This window comes from Lathamus discolor, chromosome 1, assembly GCF_037157495.1.
Source record: "Lathamus discolor isolate bLatDis1 chromosome 1, bLatDis1.hap1, whole genome shotgun sequence".
NCBI classification, from domain to species: domain Eukaryota; kingdom Metazoa; phylum Chordata; class Aves; order Psittaciformes; family Psittacidae; genus Lathamus; species Lathamus discolor.
The window spans coordinates 76,420,029-76,443,053 of NC_088884.1; the positions used below are offsets into that span (position 1 = coordinate 76,420,029).

The window sequence follows — 23,025 nt, forward strand, 5'->3', positions numbered from 1 at the left end:
TATATTGCATAGCTGTAGTAATAAAAGAAAAAAGGTGTGCTAGCAAGCCTAACTTCTCAATAGCTGTGTGCACCACAGTCATCTACCTTTAGTTTAACATAATTTCAGAGTAGTTTTTTACTCCATCCTGGGCACAAATGTGTCTTTTGCATGTGGCAAACAAGTTTTAGTTTTAGGTGGCTAGTTTTTAAAATTGCTCTCTTTGTACATTTTACAACATTCTTCTACAATTTATGCAATACAGAACTTGCCTTTACAGTTGGAAGCACTGTTCTGGAATGTGTATTTCTCTCAGTAAAATATTGCACTGCACAGTGCTTGAATTTGGAGTAAACTAGCTCAGACTAACTCTACTGACTCCCAAGCCGATCTGACATTAGCACTGAGGATTGACACAAACCATGGTCAGTTGACACAGCGCCTAAGATCACAAGAGAAGTTTGCACAGTCTCAGTAGCCATTTCCTATTTAACAATGCAAGTCTTGTTTGGAAGCAGCAGGAATGAGTTCACTGGGAAAGCATACAGACATCCAGCTGAAAGGAACCCATTGCAATAAAATTGCAGATAATTTCTTGGGGCTTAATGATTACCTAGGTGATACAGAATTCCAGTTTAGCAAAAATGCCTGTAAATGCGCTGAATGCAGAAAAGACACTATGAGAAAATGCAGTTTGACATGTTTTCCTGGAGCTGCCTTCATCATTCCAGCTCATGGTTTGTTACTGCATTTCCCTGCCCAATTTTAACCTCATATTTTTTGCATTTGTATCAATCATTGCCCAGGAACTGAGTTTCAGAGCAGTGTTAGTGTCTAGTGAATTGGCTAATAAACCAGCATGTATTACTCTGTTCCACTCATTATAAATTAACCTAAGCGGTTGCTGATTGCTCCACGTGTAGGAAACTGCCTGAAGTAAAATGAAGAGCTCAATCTGTGCGAATGGAGAGGACCAAAAGAGAGTAAAAAATGTCAGAAATCAGCTCCATACTTGCCTCTAACCTCTGCAGTCATAGCAGTACAGAAATTAATTGCCTAGGCATCTTCTCTAGTGTACATCAGTGTGAAATCCCTAATATACAATCATTTTTTAATGATTCTTACATTTGAATGCACCACCCTCTGTGTCTTTTCTTCAGTACTTGTTTATCCTGATTCTTTGAACACTGGTTTATTCTCAGTGGGTCATTCCTAAAAACTATCTTAGGTTAATTTGAGGTTTGTTCCATGTTTGTTGGTACTCCTCTACATATTGCAAAAAGGGGGGAAAACCAGGGGGAAAACCAGGAAAAAAAGGGCATGAATATTTGAGATTATGGCACCATCTTCTTACCTCACTAATAAGGTGTCACGGGTACTTTTAAGACTCATAAATGCAGTTCTCTTGTGTGATTCCTTTGCAGCTCAAAACATTGAGAGTCAGCAGAATCATCAACAAGCTCAGATAAATTATGCTAGAGTTAGTTTTCATTCTGTTTTGTTTCTCTAATGAATTTACTGCTCAAAAAATATCATTCTCACAGACCTCTGAGACTTCCCAAGCTAGTTCTGCAGTTGAGCTATAATAAGTCTTGGAAGGAACACATCACAATATATAATTTGTGACTTGAATTTGCATTTACTAGTATTATCTCTATCTTCATTTTCCTAGCATTATGTACTTCGTTAGGTCTATGAATTTTTACTCATTTCTACTCTTTGTATAATCTACCCTTTTAGTATGCACCTTTGTCTTTCGATGTTTTCTTCCTTTTGCCTTTTGTATCCCTGTGCTCACCTTTCTGCAAATAGTGGGATAAATATTAAGCTACTTTAAGCTTTGTGCATGTAGATATATAGACATTAGCAAACTTAGTGGATTTCAGAAGACCCTTGACTCTCCCACATGCACCTCAGTTGCCATACAAGTAAACCCTTAACTCCATCCCACAACTCCATAAGCCTATAGAGAAAGACATAGATGTATTTTAATTTTGATGCTTAAACCACTGAGATATGTAATTTTGTTCACTTTATGGACTGCCATGTTGTCATTGTCTTCACCTCTTCTGTAATGCAAAGAAGTTGGAGACAAAAAACTGTACAAAAACCTGAGCAAGTTTTATGGGATCAAGTAAAATCCATGAGTCTAAATGCGGGAAAAAAATGAGGCTGTTTTATTTTTGCCAGGGTAGCTACAGACACAGATATCGTGCATCAGAAGGTAAATATGCATATATATCTTTATAGTAGAGCAAAGTCTGTGGGTTTCTGCAATAACATTTCAAACTAGATCTGTTTCCAGGACTATAGCCAAACTCTAGGGCACTGAGGAAAAAACAAATGAGTAGTCTGGAGTTATTTTTGCATTTCTGTCCTGGATAACCAGAAAGGAAAGGCAGTAAAGAAAGTTCCAGTCAATCTCTACGACAGAAGCTAATAAGATGAGTCTTGCAAAAGTTGTCATGATACCAAATGAAATTAATAACGTTTTGTAACAGTATCATGCCAGGCACTGATATGCATTCATCTGGCTGAGAAATGAGTGTCCATCAAAGTGCTAATCATTATCACAGCTGCTTGAAAAACAACACATAGTGCACGCAGGCACCTTGGTGACCAGGAAGCTGGGGAAGGTAAGAACTAGTGCATATCTGAACAACATCAGCATGAGTTCATTTTTAATCAGGTAGCTGAAAAAGTGTCAGATGCTTTTAAGTGAATCAAAAAGCAATGTCTGCCTCTTAGCATATGAGGGCATCATTTGCTCTGTATTCAATTTGGAAATTGTTTTACCAAGTCTGACTGAAATGACAACTTCCTTCAGCATTCTCTGAGATTTTCTCCAGTTTAAGAAAGCAAATTACTTCTTCCCCATAGTTTTACCAGCAGCCTGGGAATTGAACTGATGAAATTCCCATTTTTCTGTTGACAAATTTTTTATTTTTTTCCTAACTTTTTCTCACACATGGCTACTCAGATAAGAAGTATTTTAGAAATAAGTCAGTTCTGCAAAAAAAGTAAGATTAATTTCTGAGAAATATCTATTACTTCTAGATTTCCTTACAGATATAAACACAAGGCAGCGTAAACAGAGGAAAATATATAGGAAACTGAACCTTTGAGGATCTATATGAATGTTCCAGATGTGTTGGTTTGATGCACAGTAGACTTTCATTTTGTGTTGTTTCTGCACTTTTCCTCTTGTATACAAAGAAGCCTGCTTTCTCCTTGAAACCACATACATGGTGCTGGCTGCCTGAAGGAATGGTAGCTTGCTACTTGGAGTCTCTCACTTAGGCTTCTAAAGGGTGCCTTTCTGAAGGTCTGCTGTTGCTCAGGCTGGAGTGGTGGATTTCTGTCTTATGCCAGGGAGTTAAGAATTCATAGCCCCATTGTCCCTTCTGTCTGAAACCCCATTATTGCTTGAAATCTCTTTTTAGAACTCACTCTTTCAGCCAGCTTTAATTTCTGGTGTTGGACCTTCAGACAACTACTGACTTGATATAGCTGTGAAATTCCCAACACAACAGTAGTTTGTCCTGCCTAGTGCTGTTAAGAAAGGTGATGGGCTCCTGTGTGATATTCTGAGAAGCCCCAGCGAGATATCATTGTATTCTGGTCTGTTTTCACCAATCTATGCCCATGGGCTTTCTGTATTCAGCAATACTTTTTTCAAAGGTACGTTTCCTCCCCATTGCTTCTTTTTCTTTTCTTGCCTTGTGGTTTGGTATACCACTCTGTGATCTGCTGTCTGAAGGAGGAGTAAAGTTTAAACTTGAGCCAGTTTGTGCCTGAATTTACATCATTAGCAGATGTGCTGATTTTGCTGGGTAAGATGTAAATATGATAGAATCTGGCTCTATACAGATTTTGGATGTGTGCCTGAGATCCATGCCGTTGTGCTTAGCCCTGTGCAAATCTGTGTCTAAAAGTAATGTCCCAGTGGCTTTCGGAAATTGGCTGACCATCCACTGGAAGCATGGAGCAGAGCCATGACTACCCTCTGCTTTCTGAGATCCCTTTTACCTCTCCAGCTCAGTGAGAGCTGAATAAGCGAGGGGCAGCTGTTTGACTCCTTGGTGAGTACAGGTCAGGAAGAAGGTCTTTGTTCCTCCCCACTCATTTGGTTTGGTTCCTCAAGTAATGTCTATTGGTTCTCAAGAAGCAGGTGTTCTTAGCCAGAATGGGAACACATTGATGCAGGATGTCTGTCTGTTTGTCCCCAGGTCTGCACTCTTTATATTCTGGATGTAGAAGATAATGTGTTTTTTTTTTACTTTTATGTGAATTTGGAACACACCAGAGGCAGGCAGAGTGGATAACTGCTTTAAGTGGCAGATCAGTAGAGGAGGGAAAGTGTGAAAAAATGGAGCTAGAATAAAGGAAGGTGACAGACACACAAGAAGCAGATATAATAGAAGTTCACAGCTGTGTAATAGTGATGTGTGTCTTTGACTTCCTTCATCTATCTCTGTTCCTGTGTGCCCAGAAATAAGCAGGGCTGTAGTCTGAGAAAGCTGGTTTCGATGCAGAACTTTTTGGTATTTTGAGCTGAAGGGAAGGAGATAGCTGAGGATGTGACTGAAACTAACCATATCAGTTTACTCTTTTCTGTATTACAGCCAAACCCTGATGTCAGTGAGAAGCAAATCCAGTGGGTCTGGGTTATCTAGGTTTTGCACATTGTCCAATATCAGTAAAGCAAAATGAAAAGAAAAAGAGAGACTAGAAAATAGTCCTTTTTAGAGGAAAAAAAAGTTTATTATTTTTTTATGTAATTTCTCTGCCCTATCCAGGACCAGGAAACCTCTTTCCCCAGAGTACTTTCTGTTCAGAGGCTCTCTCCTAGATGGTGCTTCCTAGATGGTAAGTACATCTCCCACTTGTGCCTAGCATACTGCTTGCTTCTGGTGTGCACATGAAGGGTAGTGCATCTAAGAGTATTACTATGGCAGAGTAACTGCGTGTTACACTGAGTAGGTGAAAAAGGACCTAAGAACCCCTTTTTCCCCCCTGAAAAATAAAACAGGCCCTTCATCTAGCAAACAAAATGTCTGCTGTAGCTTTGTCACCCCAAGGAGACATGTTCTGGTAAGGCTGACTGGAGGTTTAGGGTTTAGCATCTCTGCTGTGATGAGCAGCACTTACTGCATGGCATTGCCTGGAGACAGAATGCAGGTGTTTGTGGCAATGTGCTGCTGCTGTTAAGGCTGTGTTCTTATTTCTCTTTAAAGTACTATAGTGTTTAGGTGATAGAAATGTACCTCCCTTTTCCTGTAAGGCTGTGCTTGATGTAACTCCCTGGAGAGCTGCACTTGTATTTCACCCGGACTTTGACAAAGCAGACAGCTTATCTGGGCTTTACATCAGGCTCCAGACCACTGAAATTAGCAGCTAAAAGCATCTGCTTTTGCAAAAGCTTCAGTGTGGGGAAACTGAATTTGTTACTGTTTTAAACAAAAACACTTTCTCCTTGGCAATTTCTAATCGCTCTTGTTTGTGTCTCATAAGGGAAATTGATAAAAAAACATACTGAGAATCTGTTTGGGTTTTAGAGAAATCTGGGTGGATAGATACATTCAGGTTTTGTCTTTAGCGATTTGATATTCCCTTGCAGTGCCAAAACCTACAACGCTACATCACTGTGCTCTTGTGTCAAAACTCCAGAGTGAATGAATCTGATTTTACTGGCCAAACTAAATGCAAAGCAGAAACAAACAAACAAAAAAATCACATCTGATGAAGAGCACTGTAGGTGAAAAAATGCTTTTGGTTTAGTAATGTAAATTATGTGGCACTGTTAAGATTCATATTAGGTTATTATTTAGCGAATCTCCCTATTTTCATGTGACTTTTTGTGAGTAGCACACATTTTCCTTGAGTGCATTGGTAATTCAGGATGAATATCTGTGGCCATGCATTTGATATACAAAGAGCTTTCGAGCACATTATTGTTATTTAGATGCAAAAATTGAATTAATCCTATTAGACCCATCGATTTCACTATATGTTTGCTACATTCTCATCAAAACAGTGCAACATATTCTGTCACATATTTTAATGTAATCAATTCTTCTTATAAGCCTGAAATCCATTTTATATGTTTTTAAAATATCAATTTCAAGTTAATAATTTCACTGAATAATGTTTTGTTAAGCCTAACCTTTAAATTAATCATTTAAAGGGATAAGACCACGGACTTAATGAATGGATCAGATTATGTTCTTGTGAAACCACTGTGACTTCACTAACACAGAGTTTCTCTTAGTGGTAGTGATAATAGTTCAGCACGTCTTGTCCATGGAATTCCACTCAGGCCATTTTCTTCACTGCAGTTTTGTTGTTTCTCTGTCTTGCAGCAACTTCTGCTGATCGTTTTTACCGCATTGACAGATCTCAGGTAAATCTTTACTCAGTTACCGTTTCTATGGGTTTTTTTAAAGCTATGTCAAATGCAACTTAAAATGAATTATCTGCTATTCCTCTTGTGCATTATAAAATGCTACTGATAAGAAAAGTAGAGAAAAAATTCTGAGCCATTTTGCAGTTGATGTAATCCACATTGCTTTATTGGAGTTTTATATCTGCGGACAATCTGCCCTTCTACTACTACCAATCTGATGTACAGATCAGAATGTTCTACATTTGTCATCCTTATTGAATCTTACCAGGGGCATCCATGTGGCACCAGGGTATTTGAGTTTATCTTTTCAATGATGCTTTTAGTCACCAGATGTCTTGATCCTGTATGTGTAATGTAAAAATTAAGGTGATGTTGCAAGCTGAGAATTACAAGCACAGCTGTGTCAAATATTCTGAAAGAACCCCAAAACAGAGTGTTTATCTGTTGGATTGAAACCTGTGGTATAGATCTGACAGTCTGAATATATTTTCTAAATAACACTTTGAAAATTTTGCAGAGTTTTTGGTGTTTCTGATTTGTAGCCAGAACAGGCCAATTAGTGGCTCAGCATTAAGTGCAAACTGTTGATTTAGCACAGTGGTCATTTGTATCTGGTTCCCCTGAGCACCATATAAGCTGTTTCTGAATCACATGAACATATGACTGCTTCCTAGCAAGAGCAGCTGGTGTTTTAGTTCAAGCAGAAGGAGCTGTGGCTTTAGTTCAGAAGTCCCAGGTTCAGTGTCTGCATGTAGCCACCATGGGACTTGTCTGCACAGTGATATAAATGCTTTGATAAAGTTGGACTTTAACATTTGGAAAACAAGGATGAAGAAGATGCTGCTACATGTTAAACTGGAGGATGTCACTCTGTCTTATTCTGCATTTCTTCAATACTTGGCTTTGTACAAATGGTCATCTTTCCCTCCTACTCATTTGCCTTGTGTTTCTGTGATGGAAAAGATCAATACTGTGTGATAGTCCCAGTACACAAATGATAGGAAGTTTTGCCTACATGGACAAGCCTACTCACACTTGGTGTTTTTTTGAAGGACAATGAGCCTTCAGTGTCACTACCAAAAAAAAAAGAGGAATTGAGAAAGAAAGCTTTGGTAATGGAGAGGTGAAACCAGAATATAAAAGCAGTGGAAGTCATAAAAGCAGTGAAAGTCTAGGAGAATATCCCCAGACAATGAAAATTTCTGTCAGCCACCACAGGAGAACAAACATTAGGTGTTCATCCTCATTTTGCAATGCAGACTTTGGCTTTATGGGTAGGCTTTCAGTTTCCAGCTGAATGACAACCTCCAAGTAGCAGCCTTTCAAGTGTTGCTGTGAGTATGAAGTTTGCTGGTTGGGAATCTTGTTTGGCCTGAAATAGCTAGAGTATTTATTGGTGACTGTGGTGGCATTGGTTTTAGTGTGAGTGCATGTGTGTGCGCTTATACAAATACACAGACAGAGTCCCATGAATGCTCTTCAGAGATCCTAATGTGCACCCAACTTTCCTATAGCCAGCTGGGTGCTCTGAGAGACCAGGGATGATGCAGGCTCATTACTTGTTCCTTTTATCACTCCAACAGGAACATTTGCACTTTGTGACGGAAATTTCGCAGGACGAGATTTTTATTCTGGACCCAGAGATGGTAATGTCACAGCAGGTGGGGACACCACCAGGAATGCCTGATCTGGTAGTGGAGCAGGCCTCTGGGTGAGTAGTGCTGGGATCTAGCTTTCCACAGGTATATTGGGGTCGGACATGTCTTTTCTAGTCACCTCTTCGGAAGGACTGGGAGACGTGTGAGGGCAGATCTTAGGTGGAGAGCTGACAGGATCAGATACAGCCATGGTAATGACAGAAGGACAGTGGAATAACATCTATTTCATTAGGCATCCTGGAGCACACAGCAGGACTAATGCACTTCGGCACCTTTTGATCTCCTCACATTCACTCACTGTGCTCCATCATAAATCTGTATCCATTGAGTTACAAATCCCTTCTCTGCATGGTCAGGGCTCTGATACCACTGTATAAAGCCCTGAAGCCCTTTCTACCTGAGCATGATAGTAAAAGTGTCTCTGTTTCTTCTCATCATCTGGGCAGACAAGAAACGGTCCTATTTGTCTTTAGTCAGTCTTGTACTCACAGTGAATTGAGCTCTTTTAGCTTGCTATCGGCTGAAAAGTGCTGGAAGCCAGTAAGCATAAGCCAGCTTCAAAGTGGAGCACACAAGGTAATTTCTGAGATGTAAATGTCTCCCTTCCTTCTTGCCTCCCTAGAATATCAGATCGGTGGAACCCTGCTGTCCGAAAGAGGATGCTGAGTGACAGTGGCCTTGGCAAGATTTCCCCACACTACGAGGTACCTGACAAACAAAAGGACACCAACCAGACACATATGCTGCAGTAAGAACCCTCTGCATTTCTCTTCCTAATGATGCACTGTCACCATTACCACAGACAACTTCTAATGGCTGCTTTAAGCTTAATGGATTGTGTGAATATGCTGAAATTATGGAAGTCCTTTTGCTGCTTCTCTTTTGCTTTTCCCTTCTGTTTCTTCATATTTCTCCATGATTATATGTTCTTGATTTTGTTTTATTTTCCCCTGTGGCACCCTGCACTCTTAATAAACCTAGATCCAAGTTTCCAAAAGTAAATATGTTATTTTGGATGCCAAAGTTCCAGCTAAAGGAACCTTCATAGCAAGTGGCTACGAGAAAGACCAAAGCACTCATCCTTAAGGTAGTTCTGATGCAAAGTGACAAAGCAGAAGCCTCTACAATTGCTGCTTACTTTCAGGGATGTAGGCAATAGTTTTTATATAATCTTGAATCAGAAATACCATTGCTGGTGTAGCATGTCAAAACAGTGGTTTTCTTGCTGATATTTCCTGCCTGTAAGAGATTTCTACCACCACAATCATGTTTGCCATGTTCAGATTTGTGTAAGACTCTCTCTCATTATTCTTGCCTATTTCAGAAGTGGTTCTCAGCTTTTTGGTCCTTTTGCTTTAGGCTTTCAAAACCAGCAGTTGATCCATAAAATCTCTGTCAAAGTTTAGATGGGGGGCACTTGTCTGAACTCTATCGTTGGCTTTGAAAGTGTCTAATGTTTTGGGGTTGTTTTTTCCCCTAGGTACATAATCTATAATTCTATATATCACTTCTGCTTTATGCTTCTAGTTCTACTGCATCTGAATCCCTACAGATGGGTTTTAAAATTTACTATAGAAAAATTAGAAATAGTGACCATGTGGTCCTTGTTTCAGTTTGTCTTTCTGTCTCGGGTGTGTGTGGAAGGCGGTTGCAAGGTGCTTGCTGAGTACAGCTCCCCTGCAGGTGCAGTGTGGATGGGAGACCGCGTAGCCGTTCGGCTACAGCCTAGAGCTTCACAGCAAACTGGAAACTGCTGGCAGCAGGAGGAGATGTTATAGCAAGAAAGGGTGATGCTCATAGTACCGCCAAGAGATGCTCACCTAGTTTTCTTCCATTAGCCTGAGCGATTCGGGTTCCATTCTTGTTTTTATGCTCTTAATGTGAAGGATGGTGAATTCAGGTTCTGGTTTCCACAGACTGGAATGGCAGGGCCTGCAAATTAGAGCTGGCAAAGCTGGGAGACAAATGATACTTAGACACTTTTAGGCAGTGTGGAGAGATGGTGACAACATGTGGACTAACTTCTAATTGATAAGAGGAAAGTTTTTGTTTACATCATTGCAACTGGAAATGTTTGTTTAGCTGGAACAATTATTTTTGGTAGATTTATTAATCACAAGCAAAGTCAGTAGCACTGCTCAGAGTAAATATACCTGTCACTGCCTACTATAATAAATTGTTTTCTTTATAGCTTCTTTAAGCTTTAATTGTTTTGCCTGAAATTTTTCACGGTAAGATTTAGTCTTTGACTGATTCTTTCTCTCTTTCTTTTAGTTAAAACTTAGACAAAAGCTCATTGTTTCTGAAGACGAGATTTGTGGGAATTGTGCTGCTTTAAATTAATAAATTTAATTAATTTAATTTATTAATTTATAAATTAAATAAAAATCCAGCAGTTGTATCCTGAGGCATTTTAGTGCTGGTAGTGGAATGAACTTCATTGGAATGAAGTTTTGGAGGCTTGACATTTAATGAAGTGTCACCATAATATCAGGGAGATGCCTTTGCTGTCTTGAGAAAAGTACCCCTGAGTTTGCCTTGCTCACGAGGTTGTTCATGCACTTTGGAGATACCTCAGGTTCAAAAGCTTTGCTTTCAAAAGTTTCCGTCTGCACATGCTTATGGAGGTGTCATGCCCCTCTGCAGTGGGAGAAGTGATTTGAAAAAGTGAAAGGAGTAGAAGCAGAAAGAAAGTGTGTGCAGTAACTTGGGGAGCAGAGTTAGGGGATGGGAGCTGACAATTAGGGGCACAGGGGACATACGGATGTCTGGGAAATCAGATTCTCATCTGATACAGGAGGACATGGATTGCAGATAGGTAAGAGGTGAGTGAGATGGTAAGGGACATGGAGGGAAGAGTCTGTGGCTACTTCTGTCCTGAATCCGGAGGCAAGCTCTGAAGTTTAGACACTGCTTCACTTACTGCCAGGCTGGAAAGTGTATAGTAAATGAGGCAGGGGATTGCAGTAGAAAAAGCAAGGTATTATTACAGTTAAGCCAGTTGAATCCTGCTCTGGAGGGTTGGCTTCTCCCCTCAATTTCTCCAACAGAAGTTCTGAATGATGGAGATTTACAACAATCTTTCCACAAATGACCAGAAACAATGGGCTTCTTATTCTATGTATGGGCACTGTGAAGTAGAATGGGTTCCTGGGAGGCCATTGCAAGAAGACTTTGAAAGAGAGTGGAGGGCTGGAAACCTAGAAACAGGCATTCTGTGTGCTGAGGTTGTTTTACTAAAATTAGGGGAAAGTTTGTGCCTTCCTGCCTTCTGACACTCTTTTGCCCAGCTGCAGAATCCAGGTAATATTGCATCCTCACATTAGAGTGAGGGTAACTTTCATGGTCATAAGAAACTTGGATACTGTGGGGAGACTGTGTCAGAGATGCTTAGGAGAAAATTAATCATGTTACAGTCTCTGCACTTTTTTGGTCATGTAGAATAAATAAATATTGAGGCTGTGCATTGCATGTACAAAATTATATCAAGTAGGTCTCTAACTGAAGCAAGAGTCCTGTAGAAAAAAGTAGCAGGTGCCAATGTGGTTAAAGGTTGTCAAAACGTTTGAGTGCAATAGGGCTGGAATATGACGCTCAGGTGACAAAAGCTCTGGCATTTCAAAGCTTCTGGATGCTTGGCTTTGCAATCTAAAAAATCTTTCTAACCTGTCACTTTAAAGAAAAACTTAGAAAGCACTGCTGTATTTTGGCAGCTGAAGTAGCCCACAGGTTCTTTACCAAGGTTTTTCCCTTCAGAAATTATTTTTCAAATAAAACTTGCAGAAAGGATTTTAGCAAAATTCCGAAAAAAGAATATGGCAGAGCACAGAAGGGACAATTCCTCCTGTACACAGAATTCTTTTAAGAGTCATCAGTGTCCAGTGTTTTACATCTAGTCTGAAATACAGTACAACACCTCTATCTCAAAGTGCTCTGTCTTACAGCCTGTCACTAGGGCAAGTGACAGGGGAGAGGATCTGGTTCGTGACCATCTTCAAAATCTGAACACACACAAGTCCGTGGGACCTGATGGAATCCGTCCGTGGGACCTGATGGAATCCATCCGCGGGTCCTGAAGGAGCTGGTGAATGAAGTTGCTAAGCCACTGGACATCATATTTGAAAAATCATGGCAGTCAGGTGAAGTTCCTGATGACTGGAAAAAGGGAAATATAACCCCCATTTTCAAGAAGGGGAAAATGGAAGACCCGGGGAATTACAGACCAGTCAGTCTCACCTCTGTGCCTGGTAAAATCTTGGAGCACATTCTCCTGGACAACATGCTAAGGCACATGAAGAACAACAAGGTGCTTGGTGACAGCCAGCATGGCTTCACTAGGGGGAAATCCTGCCTGACCAATTTGGTGGCCTTCTATGATGGGGCTACAGAATTGATGGATAAGGGTAAAGCAGTTGACGTCATCTACCTGGACTTGTGCAAAGCGTTTGACACTGTCCCACACAACATCCTTCTCTCTAAATTGGAGAGACATCAATTTGATGGATGGACCACTCGGTGGATAAAGAACTGGCTGGATGGCTGCACACAAAGAGTTGTGGTCAATGGCTTAATGTCAGCTGGAGACCAGTAACGAGTGGTGTCCTTCAGGGATCGGTGTTGGGACCGGTCTTGTTTAACATCTTCGTCGCTGACATGGACAGTGGGATTGAGTGCGCCCTCAGCAAGTTTGCCGATGACACCAAGCTGTGTGGTCCGGTTGATACGCTGGAGGGAAGGGATGCCATCCAGAGGGACCTTGACACGCTTGTGAGGTGGGCTGATGCCAGCCTCGTGAAGTCCAACCATGACAAGTACAAGGTCCTACACCTGGGTCGGAGCAATCCCAGGCACGGCTACAGACTGGGCAGAGAAGAGACTCAGAGCAGCCCTGCAGAGAAGAACTTGGGGGTGCTGGTCGATGAGAAAATGAACATGAGCCGGCAGTGTGCGCTCGCAGCCCAGAAAGCCAACCGTATCCTGGGCTGCACCAAAAGGAGTGTGACCAGCAGGTCGAAGGAGGTAATCCTGCCCCTCTACTCTGCTCTTGTGAGACCTCGCCTGGAGTATTGTGTGCAGTTCTGGTGTCCTCAACAGAAAAAGGACATGGAACTGCTGGAACAAGTCCAGAGGAGGGCCACGAGGATGATCAGGGGACTGGAGCACCTCCTGTATGAAGACAGGCTGAGGAAGTTGGGGCTGTTCAGCCTGGAGAAAAGAAGGCTGCGTGGAGACCTCATAGCAGCCTTCCAGTACCTGAAGGGGGCCTATAGGGATGCTGGGGAGGGACTCTTTGTCAGGGACTGTAGTGACAGGACAAGGGGTAATGGGTTCAAACTTAAACAGGGGAAGTTTAGATTGGATATAAGGAGGAAATTCTTTCCTGTTAGGGTGGTGAGACACTGGAATTGGTTGCCCGTGGAGGTTGTGAGTGCTCCATCCCTGGCAGTGTTCAAGGCCAGGTTGGATGAAGCCTTGTGTTGAATGGTTTAGTGAGAGGTGTCCCTGCCCATGGCAGGGGGGTTGGAACTCAATGATCTTGAGGTCCTTTCCAACCCTAACCATTCTATGATTCTATGATTCTATGACTTGCTGTGAGAGAAAGTGTCATCATTTGACCCACTGGGGCTGTTTTCTCAGTGGCCATTTTTCTCTAGAGGCTGCAAGTGACCCTTCTCTGATGTTAGTAGCAAATTAGACCATGCTGGTCATACTATAGCTGTAGTCTCCCTAGTGTCTCTGGAATCACTTTGTATACGTGTGTGTGTGTGTGTACATATATAAATAACACCTTTTAACTGTTTCTGATAATGGAGGAGTGTAGCTAAAAAGACAAAGTATGCAAATAGAAAGAGATGTTAAATTATTTCAATTAATGAAAAAGGAGAAAAAATATGTGATCTAAAAATAATTATGATATTTAGTGTTGGTTTTGATCACAAGCTATTGGAGTAAATATTAATTTGTATGTAATGGTTTTGAAGCAGAAGTCTTTCTGAGAGAAAATTACTTATGTTTTTGTTTTTAATTAAGAAAGCTTCATGTTAGTTAACTTTCAGGTGGCTTTTGATTAATGATATGTTATGTTTTACTCCATTTCTGATGGCTTTTTGATGTGTGAATGATTTGTGGAGTAGGCAGGACATGAAACAATGTCTTGTTGCAGCAACCAGGAGCTGGGGCAGGTAGCTTAATAGGGACGTCAAATTAGTGTGAACAGTGCATACAAAACAAAAACAATGGGAAGACAATTACTTGGACTACTGGTGCTTGATCGTGAAGAGAGTGAAGTATTCTGGTTTGATTCCACTGAAAATGTTTTTGGATTCTTCCTTTGAACAAGAATTGGATCATCATCCTGATTTATCCTACAATTAAATGGTGCAGTGAGATGGGGATGAACATTCCCTCATTGCCTGCTGTAAGCATTCGTTGCTGGCCAGGTATTTCTCTTCCTAGTTACATTTTTGTCACCCTGTTCGGAATGAAAGCTGAGAAATTAAAGAAAATAAAAACCACAACAGTATACAAAATTGAAAAGATGATTATAAGTTGGTAAAAGTTTGACCTACATCTTTTAATTGAAGTCATTAATTTTCGCGTTGTTTGGGGCTGTAAGAACCACTTTTTTAGCATCTGTCCAACTGCTAGCCGCATTGTCTGAATTGAATGCATGGCTTGTGAAGGGTGGGTGAAGGTTGGCCAAAATGCCATCTGGTCCTGTCAGGAAGAGGGAGAAAAAATGCCTGTAGAGGCTGGAAGGCGGCTGCAGCCTTTTACATGAAATAGACATTAATTAGCTAATAATACCACCCAGGCACAGCTTTATGAGGCAATAATAGCCTAGTTACTGAGAGGAAAGAAGAAAACAGCTAAATGCCAAATGTTTTAACTCAGCTACAAGAATCAGATCATTGCCCAGGAAATCAGTGCAGATGTTACAGGGTGGACTAGGCTTTGGTTTTATGTTATTTGTTTGTTTATTTATTTATTTATTTATTTTTCCCAAGAGAAATATTAGTGTGTTACAAGGTGAGAAGAGCATCAGGGTTGCAAATTTGCATGCAGAAGGGAGAAGGAATGCTCATCTAGTGAAAGTGAAGAAAACATAAAGAGAATCTGGACATGCTAGGGAGGAGCCCATTGGTTGTGAACTTTTAAAATTTCACAGGTTGGTGGAAACTTGAAAAATCAAATGTTTCCTCAAAACACTTGCGTTGGAAAACACAGTATCAGTTCTTAAATAAGCAGCATAGTCTGCCCTTGTATGTTTGATAGCAAAATCTGAATTAGTTCTCTGGTTCAAATCTAGTTCAAGCTGCTTTTTTAAGATTAAGCCACAAGACTGAAGTGTATATGTTTGAACCAGCTATTTGTACAGCTATACAAATTACTTTCTATTGTTCAAAATCCCAGATGAGGCTCCTTGAGTACTGATTGCTTTTAAACAATTTTCATTTGAGTGAAGGCATAAATCACCATCTCACCTTCACTGTACACTCCTGTGTAGTCCTTATAAGAATATTAGAGCATAACAAAATTCATTGTCTGTTTATGTTCAACTCTTCCTTTTCTTTCTCTTCTGTTCTCTTACATACCTTCAGAAATAGCTTGCCAGGCACCATTCTCACTACCTTAAAGTGGAGCATGAGAAAATTTGCCTAAAGCAGCTCTCCACCTCTCACTAGGAAAATGATATTAAAATGGAGAGGGTGTTAGTGAAAGGAAAGATGTGAACTCGAAGAGGAGGAAAAGTGATGTAAAGAGAACAGAATGGTTCAGGGAAAGGTACACACGGCTTAAACAGGGAAAGTACTTTGAAAAAAGAAAGAAAGAAAAAAAAGGAAATAAGAATCTAACAAATGGGTAATAAATTGTTTTAAGGGAAAGTAAATTCCCTGAGTGAGACTGAGTGGGCAAAAGTGATGCATCTCAGTGTGGGGTCTGGTCCTGTGTTTTGAAAGCTCTCGCTATTGTCAGCATGATGCAGTCACAATATGTAAAATCTTGTGCACATTCCAGACAGAGACTACAATTTGTCTGCCATTAGGAAATCTTTCCTTCTCTTGCTGCTTAAATCTTCTCCTGCCTTTATTTCTAGAGACTTTCTTGACAAAGACAGCTCTAGTTCCCAGGTGTGGTAAAAGAATGTGTTTCGTGTAATTTATGCTCCTGTTGTAGATATTAATTCTCTCCAGATACTTCAAGATTTTAGCTGCCTTCATTGTTTTTAGGGATTTTTCGGTGAGGAATAAAGAAATAATTATTGGTTTCCTTTGGAAATCTACCTTGAGGATATGCGCCTCTGGATCTAAAGATATAATTCTGCCCTTCTTATTCCCTTAAAAACTTACAATGTAACAATGAAAGACTAGCAGAATTTTGGTATTGCTCGAATAAGTTGTCTTGAAGCTTCATTTCTTGCTAACAAGAAAACAATTTCCGCCTGACAAACTATAGAAAGGTTTTTAAAAATGGTGGAATTTGTCTGGCAAAAAGAAGTATATTTTCTTTGTAAGATCCCTATGTTTTTACAATCAAGCCCTTCCAGAAATAGTTTAAAACTCTTATGTTGTCTGTATAGTCAGTTCAGTACAAAGCTATTCAAACCCAGGATATTTATTTTTATTTTGTGGTGCAATCATTGAATAGGAAAACAATCCGGAGACTGTAGCACTGCAGACTTCCCAGTGAAATTCATACTTTTTCCATATTGGCACCGAAGAAAAACCTTGCTTTGTGTTCTGTGCTGCTTTGTAACCTGTGGGGTTTCAAAAGTTTCCTGAAGGACAGCTACTGCTGCTGGTATCTGTTACTATTTGGAAGCTAATTTAAGTGTCCAGCTTTTACAATTTTTCTAGAAGTTTTCTTTTTCCTTCTGAAGCTGCTTGCACAGCAAACTCAAGTGCATCTCTCGATAGAGAACATACATGAACTTGCCAAATCATTTGTCATGAACCTGGAAGTAAGACTTTTACCTGAATAAATACTAATTCACAAGTTAAATTTGAGCCTGTCCCACATTGTCACTTAATCCATGTCCACTTTCCCCAAGCAATGTCTGTAGTTCTAGTGATGTTCATCCCTGTCATAGCCAGGGGAGGGGCTCCTGGATTAATAGACACACCTTGACGCAGTTGCAGAAAAAAAGGAACACAATTTAGAGAGGAAACTAATGCTAAAATCATAGGGGATGGCGAGGAATGTTGGCACCAAAATATCTGTTCAAAGACTGGCCTTCAGGAGATGTGTCTTTGGTATATCTTAAGTGTATCATGTACAGACTTTGTATGTGAGGTAAACACAAGAACAGATGTTCTCAACTCAGGATTCAAGAGGATTTGCATTACTTCAGCCATGTTGGTACCATCTTGGGGATGATTCTGAGTATGGGAAGATCCTGTCATTTTGCTCTGAGGTCTGAAGATATGGAAGCTGAACTAGAGAAAGTGTTACCACATATTGACCCTGCTAGGTCAGGGGATGAGCCACGGCTCTATGGTGATTACATTCACAAGTCCTAAGGGACCTTTGCAAACAGTGAGAATCAGATGGTTCTGGAAACTGTTTAATATGAACATTCAGCAGTCCTCTAGTGTCACTTTTAAGTGACTGAATACGTGGAAAACATCATTTAATCACCTCTGCCGCTGTTAATTAGCAGAATTTTTATGTCACTACTGCCAAAATCTGGCCTTATCTACAGATAACTGGGGTGTAGAAAAATAATGGTTTTTCCTCCTTGAAATTTCTGCGAGTCATTAGTAATTGGTACTTAAACATTATCCTGGTAACCCATCTCACAACAATACCGAGCTTTAACACGTCATCTTTTGCTTCTGCTCTTGTTAACTGTAATTGGAAGAAACCAGAATTTGGTTTAGTTTTTCATGTGTATGGCCTTATTTGTCTATGTAAGTGGAATACAAATAGTGTTTGTTTTCTTCCAGAATTAATTCTCCAACTTTTGCTGTTGAGGTGCTGAATTGCTAAGGGGTTTTAGCAACAGTAGGCACATTTAATGAGGTGGGTTTGTGTTTCTTCCCCTTCAATATGTGGCAGAAATAGAGTACATCCCATACTGCATCCGGTAGGATGTTTTTTTTTCTCATCAGTACTTATTACCAATTAATTTTATTATTCAGAATGTAGCTCCCCAGAGAGGACTGGGTGGAATTTTAGTTTCCTTCTTTCCCACCCACCTGCCCCTGAGCCCTCAGAATGAGGGCTCTTGATGATTTTTGTAGCATCTCAACACTTGATGCACAGCTGAAGAAATTCACCCTGCTGACAAATTATTTTGGCAGATACTGACATGCAAAACACTCCCACGCACCATAAGACTACAAATTGGCTTCTTTAGAGAGATCCTGCTTCTTGACTGGCATCCTGCTTTCCAAAAGGGAAATGTAAGCAGTCCAGCTCTTCTCTTCAACTTTGGGTGATTTCAAGCAACAGAATATGCATGTGCTTGACAAAGGGACCTTCCTACCTGGATGCTGAAAAAGTCAACTACCAGCTACCTTGACAATGCTTTCTGAGTAGTTTCAGTTGATAAGAGGAGGAAAAAGTTTTATGTGTGGAATGTAAGGGGGTTTTGTTGTTGGTTTTTCTTTTTTTTTCTTTTCTTTTTTTTTTCCTTTTCCTTTTCCTTTTCCTTTTCCTTTTCCTTTTCCTTTTCCTTTTCCTTTTCCTTTTCCTTTTCCTTTTCCTTTTCCTTTTCCTTTTCCTTTTCCTTTTCCTTTTCCTTTTCCTTTTCCTTTTCCTTTTCCTTTTCCTTTTCCTTTTCCTTTTCCTTTTCCTTTTCCTTTTCTTTCCTTGGAGTATGTTTAAAGGACAAAATTGATGTGGACAGAATACAGATAGCTGGGTGTCTTGGTTTTCTTTAAGTGGTTTACCATAACAGCTATAAATCTGCTTTCCACCCTCTGGCTGATAACCAAGGCTGATGAAGCAGTACAATTCATTCTTTTTTCTCTTGTTACAATTCTTTCTTTATCTTTTTTCCCCTTTGCTTCCATTTTTGTTTGCTTACTTTAGCCCTTTGACTGAGAAGCAGAATCTGCACTGAAACGTAAAGCAGCTCTACAGCAAAGAATGCAGGGTAATGTGTCAAGACAGTCACTTCTTGTATCTTTGTTTTCTATTTGGCTAAGTAAAAAAAAAATGATGTTTGGTAATTCAGTCTTTAGGGCTGACTGCTTTCCTGCAAGCATCAGGCATATGGTAACTGCACCTGGCCAGAGAAGGATAGAGGAGACACGGGAGCCAAAAATGCCACTATAGAATGTGAACATCCCTCTCAGCTTTATGGAGTGGTAACGGCAGACCTAGGGCTCCCAGTGACATTAAAAACACTGGAAGAGGGGCTAGCTGGGTTTACTGGGCTAATATAGGATGACTGACAGAAACAAAACATGTATTTTTCTGGCTTGCTTAAGCACTAGTATAAATACAGGCTGGATATCTTTCAGCATGACAGTCTAATAAAAGTTGCGAGAGAAATGAACCTTGTAGTTTTGGGTAGTATGTACGTCTGTATTTGTGTGTACTTGTTACTTATTTGTAAGAGTTGAAGTAAGGAAAAGAACCCCAAACCATACCAGTTCTCACTTTCTGTGTATCGCACAGGAATAGCAAGCCTGTGTCCACATGCTCTGTCCCTGCCATAAGGAGCTGCCATCTGCTCAGAAAGGAGACTGGTTCTTAATGTGCTCTCACTCAGTACCAAGCTGTCTCATCAAAGACAAAACTAACAAGCTTCAGGACGTGGGTATGAAACAGGGTCCTGTACATATGTAACACACATTGGGATACACAGTGTGTCCAAGCTTTCACACTAGGACATCTCTTAATATGCATTCAGACTGTACTTATTGATATCCTGTTCATATTCCTAAATTCTTTTTAACATGCTTGTAGAGAGAATAGAGATGTAGTTTGGTAAAATAACTGCTCTAGACTATCACACAGAAGTGCTACTTTGCCTGAGTTCACAACGTTAAACCCCAAAAGTCAAACCTTTGCTAACTTCAATTCTTCAAATAGCTACATGTTCAGATCAGCTGTGGCTGGAAACTAGAGTCTCAAATTATCATGCAACAAAAAGCTAGAGACAAAGCATGGTCATGTGAAAATAGGTCATCTTTTGCAGATTGTGGTTTATTATTTTAGACCCACAAAGTTCAAGTGTTTGGATGAGGCTGGGAAAAATATTTTTGACATGAGCTTTTGCTTGATTCATTGAACTAAAAGCGAGGTTTTTCACTGGGGCTGCTTGAAAAATATATTGGTGAGCTGTTTTTACTTGGTGGATGTGTGTGTGTAAGAGGTTTATTTCTTCTGGGAAGTGTTGCTTGAAACAGAAAGTACCCATGAATATGATCTGGGGTTGATATTCTTGGGTTGGGGAGAGATTCTCTGGCTCATGTAGGTGCTGCTGAAGGACAGGGAGCATGTTTCTCTGCAGGGAGCTGCCCTTGCTCTTCCATGTCCTGGTTGTGTGTCCTAGTCCTCTGGCTGCAGACTGATATGTCAGGGTATAGGAGGTACTGTCTCTTCTTAAAATGCCTGCCAAAGGATTTCTTGTGTGAGAAGGCAGACTTCTGAAAGCCCCAAAGTATTCAAATGGGAAGGGAGAAAAGCTGTCCCTGCTTGCCTGCTGCTCCTCTGCGCTGGGAGAGGAGCCCTAAACCCCACAGCTTTGCCTCAGTAGCTGAGACAGCAGCTGAGACAGTAGCTCCTTCAGTAGCTGAAGGAGTGTTTAGCAGTGCTGGCACAGAGGTGTGTGCAAGGGAGGGAAATACATGCAGAGTGGGGGCCATGACACATAGCCTTGTTGAGGTTCCTGGCAGTGTTGATGCCCATGGGCAAGCAGGGACAGATGGACCTGGTTTAAATTATGCCAAGAGCTGAAATTAGCCAATGATGGCTTGGAGCCAGTGTAACCCTGACTCCTAGATTCTCCTTTCTGTGCCAGACGTCTAAAAGTGCAGCACAGAGCCATACCTGAAACTCCGGTCACAAGTTTTGTTCTCCATTAATTACTTCAAAGCAAGAGTGTAAAGAGCTCAGCAGTTCTGCTCTGTCTAGGACTTGTGTGTTATGCACATTAACTGAGGTGATCTTTCTGTTTATTTTACCTTTGTTTTTAAAGATGGCAAGCAAGGGTTGCTTAGCGCTTAGCGCTTGTGAAGATCAGGCCACTTGTTATGAACATAATTGCAGCATTCTGCTTCTGAGGGATTCCTGTGATTCAATCTCTCTTTCCCTAAAACCACTAAAGGCTATTTATCAGGAGTGAGTGGTTTGCTTTGTGGTAACAAACGCACCACTTGGGGTAGCTTCTAGATTGGTTAGGAACCCAAACTGGCCTAAGATTATTTTGATGGTATCTCAAGGTTCCAAGCAGCTGGGTTGCTTCCAACCCAAACTGTTCTATGAGTCTATCTAGCCTGAGGGCCAGCTGCGGATGCATCTTCTGAATCAGAGTGTAACTGACGTGTTTGCAGTGTGGCTGTCATGGCTTTGTGGTTACCAAAATAATTACTTTCTCTGGGTTAAATAGAAAGTTAAAGTCATAGTAAATAAAAAGTAAAGTCATAGACCCATAGTCTCTGGGTTAATCTTTTCCTGGAAAAAGTAAAACAGATCCACGGTTGAGGAAAAAGGCCAGATAATTTATTACCTGATTGCACCTAACTTTTTTATTATTATTTTTTTTATTTAATGTAGAATATTACGGAAGTGCATATACCTAGCCCGTTTAGTTCCTGTTCCAGGTCTTCTTAATAAAGAGCTGTTTCAAACAGCGTCCAGTGCTTGGACATCCAGTTTGTTGTGTCACCAAAATATTACATGGTGTGGCTAGATCTTTGCTTCTTTTAGGATTACAGCCATATCAGCTACTGCCTTTCCTTTTTGCCTTTAGACCCCCTGATTTGTCAAGCAGTTGACAGGCAGGTCAATGGGGAGATTGCAGATTTAATTCAAATCTGGAAGTGGAAGAACAACATTTCAAAGAAACTTGCATCAGGCCCTCTTCAAAATGAATTCCTTATATTCCCCTGAGATATTTTGATGTCATGTGGTGGTAAGAAAAAGAGAGAACAAATAATATAAATTTAAATATAAAAAATATAATTATAAATATAATATAAATTTAAATATAAAAAAAAAAACAAACAACAACAAACAATCTACAATCACCCTAAAGTGATTCTGCTGGTCATTTGGAAATACTTTATTTTTCAAGTAAATAACAAGCCAGCTTTCTTAGGTCATATTTCAACTTAGATTCCAAGGTGGAACTATCTTTTTCAAGATGAATGTGTTAAAACATTTCTCTCTTACTCTCCTTCTTTTTAAATCATGATTAAGTATGTCTGGGTTTACAGCTGATTTTGCAAGAAAATCTTTTATTCCCTTGTTAAGCAGCAATTCCGAGGCAATTCCTCTGGGTGTCAGTACAGCTTCAGCCATAGCTGCGTTGTGGTGTCCCAAGGCTTCATTCAAAACATTGTACAGTGGACAGAGAAATGGTAAGAGAGAAAAGGTTAGACAATGATGAGAACAATATAAGGGACAATATAAGAAACAATATCGAACAATATAAGGGACACAGACGTGCCTGAGACACAGAAAGGCATATATCTGAGGAATATTGCTCTTATTCTCCTAAGAAGCACTGAGCTACATTCCTGTATATTGGACTGCTTGTTGAAGAGGTTGAGGCAGTGGTTTAAGTGCAGGTAGAGGCTTGAGACTGCTGAAAGAAGTTACAGAGATGGTAGAAAAAGTGCTCATCTTTGTTTTAGCAGAATTAGAAGAAATCAGGCTCTATACTTTGTTGTTACAGATCAACAGGACATGTCCAACCATATTTCTGCAAAATAATAAACAACTTGAATGGGATTTTTTAGATTCAGGGAGCATTACTGGTCAGCATTTTCCCATATGTGTGAGACAGTATGGCCATTGTCCATG

General features: G+C 40.3%; 1 protein-coding gene across 2 annotated transcripts in view; it reads left to right on the forward strand.

Moving 5' to 3' along the window:
- DGKI (diacylglycerol kinase iota) overlaps positions 1 to 23,025 on the forward strand; it is a 214,013-nt gene that overhangs the window by 149,825 nt on the left and 41,163 nt on the right. The window contains exons 25-28 of one of the 2 annotated variants that reach the window (XM_065681455.1): positions 4,779 to 4,848; positions 6,342 to 6,382; positions 7,969 to 8,096; positions 8,666 to 8,841. In XM_065681455.1, the coding sequence (XP_065537527.1) occupies positions 4,779 to 4,848; positions 6,342 to 6,382; positions 7,969 to 8,096; positions 8,666 to 8,795 (369 nt within the window). In that variant the 3' untranslated portion in view covers positions 8,796 to 8,841. Of the gene's footprint in view, positions 1 to 4,778; positions 4,849 to 6,341; positions 6,383 to 7,968; positions 8,097 to 8,665; positions 8,842 to 23,025 lie in introns of those variants that run through there. The other variant, XM_065681464.1, reaches the window with a different exon arrangement.